General features: G+C 34.6%; 1 protein-coding gene across 1 annotated transcript in view; it reads right to left on the bottom strand.

Moving 5' to 3' along the window:
- The window catches only part of ddx27 (DEAD (Asp-Glu-Ala-Asp) box polypeptide 27), a 29,204-nt gene that overhangs the window by 4,018 nt on the left and 15,186 nt on the right, over window positions 1-10,000 (bottom strand). Inside the window, 9 exon segments of the mRNA XM_079840645.1 lie at window positions 1-7; window positions 86-176; window positions 264-384; window positions 769-860; window positions 4,468-4,564; window positions 4,644-4,750; window positions 7,447-7,624; window positions 7,702-7,783; window positions 8,821-8,974. The exon segment at window positions 1-7 is cut by the window's left edge and continues 65 nt beyond it. Of these exon segments, the coding sequence (XP_079696771.1) occupies window positions 1-7; window positions 86-176; window positions 264-384; window positions 769-860; window positions 4,468-4,564; window positions 4,644-4,750; window positions 7,447-7,624; window positions 7,702-7,783; window positions 8,821-8,974 (929 nt within the window).

The following is a 10,000-nucleotide window of genomic DNA, read 5'->3' on the forward strand; positions in this document are numbered from 1 at the left end:
GGACGGCCTGGACAGAGCAAACCACGGTTAGACTCACAGACAACAAAGCCAAACCTTGAACTGTTTCTGGCCAGACGCCACACACCCCGCTCTGTACTGCTTCAGGGTTTTCTTGCTGGTGTTCGTGAGCTCCTTGTCAAACATGGACGACTTCTTAGATTTGTTTGGTTTTGTAGCTGGAAGGAGAAAGTTCAAGCAGTCAGAGTCTGAACTCAGATCAGTTTTCAGAATGTCAGTCTATGCTGGAGCGTTTATTGGCCAACCTTTCTGAACGGGTTCATCTTCTGGGACGACTCTGGCTCTCTTCGGCTTGCGATCGCGTTTCGCTGCTCGTTCGGCGTACATCTGAGACTTCAGCACCTCGAACTGAGCTCTCTCCTCAGCCTGGTGTACACACACACACACACACACACACACACACACACACACACACACACACACACACACACACACACACACACACACACACACACACACACACACACACACACACACACACACACACACACACACACACACACACACACACACACACACACACACACACACACACACACACACACACACACACACACACACACACACACACACACACACACACACACACACACACACACACACACACACACACACACACACACACACACACACACACACACACACACACACACACACACACACACACACACACACACACACACACGACTTCAGATGGTACAGAGGCTGTGATTTACTGTACGGTGTAATTCATCTGAAGGCTTCTCTCACCGTTAACTCTTTTCTCTTGCCCTGTTTCAGGAACTCTGCACGTTTTTTCTTTCCTCTCAGAGCCAAATCAAAATCCTGTAGCGCCTTCACCACTTTGACAGAGAATAAGACAATTAAACCACGGCATGAGGAAGACAAACTATTATTGACACATCTGAGGGAGTGAATGTGCTCATGATATGATTGGATTCAATTTTAACGATGCTTAGTTCGGGGTCAGTATGTTTTGTTTTGTTTTTATTAGCGCTGTCAAAAGATTAATCGCATCCAAAATAAAAGTTTGTGTTTACATAATATATGTGTGTGTACTCTGTTAATTATTATTTATATATAAATACACACACATTCATGTATATATTTAAGAAATATTTGCATGTATATACTGTATATACATTTATATAATCTATAATATATATATATATAAATATAAATGTTTTATATATAAAAAAAATAATATTTTTTTCTTAAATATATACATGCTTGTGTGTGTATTTATATATAAATAATAATTAACAGAGTACACACACATATATTATGTAAACACAAACTTTTATTTTGGATGCGATTAATCGCGATTAATCTTTTGACAGCCCTAGTTTTTATTCATCAAGGACGCATTAAATTGATCATTGACGCTAAAGACATTTATAATTTTACAAAAGATTCCTGTTCTTTTGAACTTTCTATTTATCAAAGAATCCTGAAAAATAAAATATATCAGTCTCCACAGAAATATGAGGAACCACAATTGTCTGCATTGATCAAAATCATAAATGTTTATTGCATTTGTGACCCTGGAGCACAAAACCAGTCATAAGTCTCATGGGTATATTTGTGGCAATAGAGACAGAGCACATTTAGGCCACGCCCACACCGGGGGGGGGAACAATCCAACGCTCTCCATTGACTTTGCATTGCGTGAAGCGCCTCTTTGTCATTTCTGACTTATAACAAAAAAACAGAACAATGTCTAAAAGCTGATATGTGACAAGATGTTCAGCAAACAAGCTAAAGAAACACAGAAATAAGTTTTTATAAGCTGTCGACCCAAAAAAACGAGCGTTTTAGGAGACAAAAGTGGATAAAGGCAGTAAGACGTGAAGCTTCAGCAGAAGAATGGGTACATTTTGGGATCCTGACACTCAGTATGCCTCAATATGCATGTGTGCAGTAAACATTTTGTCACTGTTAAGTCAAATATCCAAATGTCAGTTTTATTTATTATATTTCCTGTCTCTGATTACTTTCCCTCTAGTAGTGGGTGTAGTTCTCAGTGCAATATAACGGTCTAAATTGACTGTATCCACTTTTGTGTCCTTAAACACTCATTTTCTGGGTCAACAGCTTATAAAAACTTCTGGTTTTTGGTTCTGGGTTGTTTAGCTTGTGTGCTGTACACCCTGTCACATATCAGCTTTTATACATTGTTCTGTTTTTTGTTATAAGTCAGAAGTGACAAGGAGGCGCTTCACACAATACAAAGTCAATGGAGATGGTTTGATTGTTTCCCCCCCGGTGGGCGTAGCCTTCAGATTATGAAGCGTGTCTCTATAGCCAACATTACATTGTATGGGTCAAAAATATCAATTTTTCTTTTATGTCAAAAATCATTAGGATATTAGTTAAAGATCATGTTGCATGAAGATATTTAGTAAATGTCCTACTGTAAATGTATCACAGGATTCCCAATCCTTGGTTAACTTCATATTCAAGGACTTTCCAGGTCCAACACCCTCAAACTCAAGGACTTCATGTGGGGACACATTTCAAGAGAGAGCAAGGTTACATCGTGCTACCTTGTAAGAGACATTGTTACGGTTTCAATGTGTCAAACAACTATGCAACTATTTATTTTTGGCCATATGACAGATCTGATATTCCATTTGTCGTATTTGTTTTGCATATTCGGTACATCTTATAATGTATTCTAAAATTATGTGATATTAACTTTGGCCTGGATTTGATTGGAAAGAGCTTAGGCTCATGTAACCAGAAGTTTGAAGATATATGAAAATGCATTTAAGTTTTTCTTACCTTATGGGTTTACATTATATTAACAAGCAAAAGCAAATATTTGGGCATGAACATCATGACCCGTGGGAACCCTGATATCAAAAATCTATTATTATTATTAGTAGTAATATGCACTGCTAAGGACTTCATTTGGACAACTTTAACCTCTTAACTGTCACCCCCCTTTTTGAGAATAGTCATGAAAATGCACAATCCAAACTTAAAGGGCTGTAATTCAAGAATGCTTTGGAATATATATACCTATAGTTTGGTCTTGTTTGAAAGAAGACACTCAGCAGATTATTGCTGAAGTGAAAGCATTTCAAAATATGAAAGTATGAAAAAGTTAAGGAAGTTTAAATTTACTGTAAATGAAAAATACTGTAATAAATATGGTAAGACTTTAGAATAATGGTCATTAGTTAACATTAGTTAATGTATTACCTAACATGAACTAACCATGAGCAGTTCATTTGTTACTGTATTTGTTCATCTTTGTTAACGTTAGTTAATATAAATCCAGCTGTTCATGGTTTGTTCATGTTAGTTCACCGTGCATTAACTAATGTTATCAAGATTTTAATAATGCATTAGTAAATGTTGAAATTAACATTAACAAAGATTAATAAACGCTTTATAAGTGCAGTTCATGTATTAATGTAGTTAATTAATTACCATTATTCTAAAGTGTTCCCATAAATATTTTTATTTTATTTAAAATATACATTTTACAAAAAATGTTTTACTATAAAATCAAAGACATATGTTTAACCAAGTTGTGTTCCAAATTTGAAGTTGACATCACAAAAATTGAAGTCCCCATGAGATTTTGTTTAGGCGCTGTACCAAAAATAGCCACCGGGTGGCACACATTCCATTGATTGTTTTTTGATGCAGTTTCCTGTACATTTCTGTCCAAATATCACTTCCATCACAAAACAGTCACCAAATATGGACCCTTGAGACTCAGACCTTTCCAACGATATGCATTTTGTCAAGATTAGAAAAGATTTTGATTATAAAGTAGTTAAAATACATTTTGTAATACGAAACATGACACCGCCCACTAGGGGGAGGAGCCCAGTAAAGGAAGTTAGAGCACCGTTTCCATGGTAACACAACGTCTGATTTCAAAACAGGTTACACAGGATGAATTTTGAGTTTGTAAGCTTTCAAATGATACCTAATTTATGATAATTACTAAAATATATGATAAGAAAAAAAGAGCGCCAGGCGGGACGGTGACAGTTAAGAGGTTAAAGGAGATTTTCTCAATATTTAGAGTTTTTTGCACCCTCAGATTCCAGATATTATATAATAATAATATATAATATTATAATATTGTCCTATCCTGACAAAAAAAATGTACCCTTATGTCCAGGGCCACATATTAGAATGATTAGTGAAGGGTCATGTGACACTGAAGAGTGGAGTAATGATGATAAATGCAGCTTTGATCACAGGAATAAATTACACTTTACTATATATTCACATAGATTGTAATAAATCTAATAATATTTCACCATTTTTTATCAAATAAACAAAGCCTTGGTGAGCAGAAGAGACACTTTTAAAAGAATTTCAAACCTCACCGACCCCGAACTCTTGAACTGAAGTGTGTGTGTGTGTGTGTGTGTGTGTTTTCTCAAGGCTTTCTTTAATGAAAGCATGAACTGATGGACTCACTGCGGTCTTTCTTCCTCTCCTCGTGCGTCTGGAACCACGTCCTGGGCGCCTGCTTCTCATCTGCACTCTGTGTTAACCTCTTCTGAGCTGAGCTGATCTGGAAACACACAGCGTTTAATACCGGAGTCAGTGTGTGTTTAGTCAGACAGTATTTGAAGCAGACGCGAGTGTCAGACCTGCGCTTCTGAATGGGCCATTTCCTTTTCCTCCCTCTCCAAGCGTAACACTGCGTACACATCCTTCTCCAGCTTCTCAATCAGATCACGAAACTTCAGAATGACCTCTGAGAGACGCCCAGAAACACACACACGTCATTCAAAGGGGCATCAAAACAATCCATTTACACCAGCTTTACATTCGACTGAGATATATTGAAAACAAATGTATAATCATTTTTAAATAGTTCCTGCCTTCATTTCCTACAGTATATCCATTGTGAGATATTATTGTTAACTAAAACTAGGGCTGGGCAATTTTAGTCAAAGCGTTTCTATCTTCCTTTTAGGGCTGCTCGATTATGGAAAAAATCATAATCACGATTATTTTGGTCAATATTGAAATCACGATTATGTAACACGATTATTTCACATGACTTTGGGAATGTGTTGTATTTATTAAAAATACACCTTTCAACAATTCAATTGAAATTGTAACATTTGTTGTACTTTTTGAACTATTAAAATAAATAATATAACATATATTCGAATCAAAGTATAAAAGTATTCACGTAAAAATGATAACCACAAATAAATAAGATCAACAATATGGTTCGGCTATGCTTTTCATGTACGTCTAACATTAGTTTTCAGGTACAGAAATGTATCAAATGTAAAATAACATTGCATATTTGAGTGCATAAATTAAAGATTAATCCTATTAAACTTACAAAAGCTATTCAATCAAGAGCGGTGAGTGATGTCCTTGTCTTTTGTTGTTTGGCATTAAACAGACAGCAGTAAAGGCTACTGCCCCTTTAAGACCTCGCGTCTTCTTTATCGACTGTATAAAGTTCACTTAAGGCATATACAGACTATGTCTGCTAAGATACTCTTCAAGATGGACATGTTGACATACGTTTTGTGTGAGTTTGTCCGTTTAAGAGCAAGACTTGAAAGAGAACTCAATATTTGCGCGCTCTCGGATGAACGCACAGAGACACATTTTCTCACAGCCCGCGCGGCTTCTCATTCTAAACCTAAACCCTAAAGCACTAAACCCGGGTGATGACGGTGAAAACGACTGGTCATATTCGAAAATATGGCAACACTCGCAATCTCGCATGCATTGAACAAAGTTTACAAAGAGAGAATTATTTGAAAAATATTAGGGGAAAAAAGGACGTTTACACGGCTCCCCTGCTCTCGTCAGTTTTTGTTTCTTTATTATATTGTCATAGGTCACTCTGTGTTTAATTTTCAAGTGGTTAAACAAATTCGTGATGTTCCCTTGCGTTGCAGACACTACCATGTAGCAAATCTTAGCATGTTTATGCTCGTCGTCTGATTCCTCGAAGCCAAACTGTTCCCAGACAACGGAGTTGGTTTTGCCTTTTTTGCTCACCAAACGCTGCTGTAACTGCCCTCCTTCTGCCATCTTTACTCGTGCTGAGTTTTTAAATTCCAGCGGATGATATGCAGACGAGTCTCGCGACCTGAGAGAGATTTGTGGGTTCGGGAGGGGCGGATGTGCGCGTGCGCGTTTCATTCAGAACGCAAGGCAAAATAATCGTTTTTTCTCGATTGTACTATTTTGGTGATCGTTGGGAGGCAAAATCGAAATCGAAATCGAAATTCGATTAATTGCACAGCCCTACTTCCTTTTATTCAGCCTACAGCGCTAGCTTCGCTTCACATTAAGGATTTCCCATAGGGATTTCTTGTAAACGATTACTTCTCTGAGGCAAATGTGGGGTTTCAGCTCGAGGGCGCCCTCTGGCTTCAGTTTGAAAAAAACTTTTTGGTAACAAATGAGAAAAATAATACTTCTCTCTAAATACATTTATATGACAACCAATGTTTTTCTTAAATATACAGGAGTTTTTTCCCCACAGGGGATGCATAAGAGGCTCATATTTCATATTAAAGACAGACTTTAAAAAATGTATATCACAGATAAAAATCGCAGATTTTTATAATAATTTTACAATAAATCCTTAAGACCTTTCTAATGATTTAGTTATAGGCTGTCTGCATATTAACAGTAATTGTAAAATACGTTTTCTGTCAAATATAAAAATTATTATTATTATTAGTAGTAGTAGTAGTAGTAGTAGTAGTAGTAGTAGTAGTAGTAATAATAGTATTACTATATTTTATTTATTCTATTATTCTAGCAATAATAATAATCATAATAATTATTATTAGTCTTATTAATATATAAACACAATGTTATATACACACACTTTATTTGTAAAAAAAAAATAATAAATAATAATAATAATAATAAAATTAAAATAAATCACATTTAAAAATCGCATATCGCAATTTTAACCAGAATAATCGCAATTACATATTTTCCCCGAATCGTGCAGCCCTAAATTAAAATGATTACCTGGAAATACATAAGACTGAAATAATAATTACACCTAAATAGCAATACAACAAATAAATAACTAAACAAAATAAAAATGACAAAAGCACATGATGAAAAGACAATTTTTATCTAAAATCAACATGAAAACTGAAAATAGAAAAATAAAATCTAATTGAAAATATGATTATAAAACATGTATTAAATTATATATTTATTAAAAATAAAAAGCCAATTCAAAAATACATTTAAATTATGTAAATATTTATTTCCAATAGTTTGTGATATTGGAAAAGGATTTATAGTATTTTTTAATATAATCTGATTCCGACCGATGTGCAATGAATCGCTTAGACAGATTTATGATTCAGTTTGGCACATTCATCCTAAAAGTAAAAGAAACCCTCAAGAGAGAGATTTGTTCATAAACTGTGAGCATGAAGTGTTTACCTTGAGGAATGACCCGAGCTTTGACGGTGGTTTTGGCTTTCTTCACGATCTCTTTCAGCATCTTCCTCTCAGTCTCGCCCACGAGAGACACGGAGCGGCCCACTTTACCCGCGCGGGCCGTCCTGCCGACCCTGTGCACGTAATGCTTCACCGTGTTGGGCATTGTGAAGTTTATCACCTACACACACACATACACTCATGCATTCAGACACTGGCTTTTGAGAATATATTCTGACCAAACTAATGAGAACTCACCGTTTTCACCCCGTCGATATCCAGTCCTCTGGCAGCGACGTCTGTGGCCACCAAAATATCAATCTGTTCATCCTTAAAGCGCCTGAAACACACACAGCTGTCGTTCAGATCGCTTCATAAAGGACAAATATATGGGGCGCCGTTTGTAAAGCGACTCACGCTGAAAATAACAGCAACATTTTGACACATTTGGCTTCAAACAATGTTTAAAAAACTGGTATGAATTTTTGGCGGTCACTTTTTTAGCACATTTACAACAATATTTGTCAACTTAGAGATATTTTAAATAGTTAAATCTAAAATGTTAAATCTAAATGTTAAATCTAAATGTTAATTGTTAAATCTAAATGTTAAATCTAAATCTAAATGTTAAATCTAAATGTTAAATCTAAATCTAAATCTAAATGTTAAATCTAAATGTTAAATCTAAATCTAAATGCTAAATCTAAATGTTAAATCTAAACGTTAAATCTAAATGTTAAATCTAAATCTAAATGTTAAATCTAAATCTAAATGTAAAATCTAAATGTTAAAACCGGTTATCTGCATTCTGAATTTGCATATTAGTTAAATATCTAGTTTCACCCGAAACATTTAGATTCAACATTTATATTTAGATTTTGTATTTAGATTTAACATTTAGATTTAACATTTAGATTTAACATTTAGATTTAGATTTTGTATTTAGATTTAACATTTAGATTTAACATTTAGATTTAACATTTAGATTTAACATTTAGATTTAACATTTAGATTTAACATTTAGATTTAACATTTAGATTTAACATTTAGATTTAACGTTTAGATTTAACATTTAGATTTAGCATTTAGATTTAGATTCAACATTTAGATTTAACATTTAGATTTAACATTTAGATTTAGATTTAACATTTAGATTTAGATTTAACATTTAGATTTAACTATTTAAAATATCTCTAAGTTGACAAATATTGTTGTAAATGTGCTAAAAAAGTGACCGCCAAAAATTCATACCAGTTTTTTAAACATTGTTTGAAGCTAAATGTGTCAAAATGTTACTGTTATTTTCAGCGTGAGCCGCTTTACAAACGGCGCCCCATACAAATATGTGTTTTCATCACAGGAGACTCTTCACGGCACCTCAGACTCTCCAATCTCTGCGTCTGCGACAGGTTTCCGTGAAGCTCGCCGACCTTTAACCCCATCAAACCCAGCAGAATGTGCATGCGGTGAGCCTGCTTCTTGGTCTGAGTGAAGAGCATCACGTGATCCTGAAATGTTCTGGTGAGGAGAGCTGTGGACAGAGTCAGGTGATGCTTTTAACGTTTTCAGTTTCCTTTAGTCATTAAAAGCACTCAAAGTCCATCACTTAACCCTCTGCTGCTCTTCGTTTAGGGTTGCATTTGGTTGTCTTCCCGGTCATAAGTGACGGGACATCTAAAAATTAAACTTCCTCCACCCCAGTAAAACCAATACAATTTATTTTTCTTCAATAATATTTTTTCTTTTTAATTTTGTATTTTGAGATGATTTGATGGTATTTTTTTATATTTATGCAATAATTATGGTCTATTTTTGCCATTGAAAATTATACAAATCTTTTTTTTTTTTTATTATTGTAGTATTTAATTATTATTTATATTAATTATATATTATTTCAGGTTAAAATAGAGACTAGGCCTTCAAAATAATTTTTTTTGAAGGCAGATTAGCGCCCTCTTTTGGAATTATTTAAGAAATCGTGCAACCATGTGTGTAATCACTAGAGGTCTCTATGGAGAGGCTTGAGAATTGCCCAGTTCTGTTGTGAACACATTTAATGATTTGTTTGATGGATTTGAATATATATTTTAAAAAAATCTCAAAGACTATTTATAATAAAGTTTTAGATCTTTTTTTTTGTTAGAAAATTTTTTTTTTTTCAGTGAATTTTTGTTTTTGCAGATTTCCCATTCATTTCCTACGGTGGTAATTTTGGACTGAAGAGCATAAGTGTTAAAAATTCCAACTGTGGTTCATGGGTATGTGTGTGTGTGTGTGTATATAAGTGTGCGTGTGTGTGTGTGAGAGTGGAAGTGTCAATATCACACTCTTGTTGTTTTAGAGTGTCACCCCTTTACTGCTGTGTACTTTTTTTCAGCATCCTGGCCGATTTGTAGATTGTACACACAAATATTCAGAGAATTTTTGTGTTTTTGCAGATTTCCCATTCATTTCCTATGGTCGGTCATTTATGACCGAAGACAATGAACGCTACTTTTTTTTTTAAACGTCCAATTAGCATGCTCGAATCATGTCACCAAGTTTCATATCATTCCGA

This window comes from Gobio gobio, assembly GCF_949357685.1.
Source record: "Gobio gobio genome assembly, chromosome: 17".
Lineage (NCBI taxonomy): Eukaryota > Metazoa > Chordata > Actinopteri > Cypriniformes > Gobionidae > Gobio > Gobio gobio.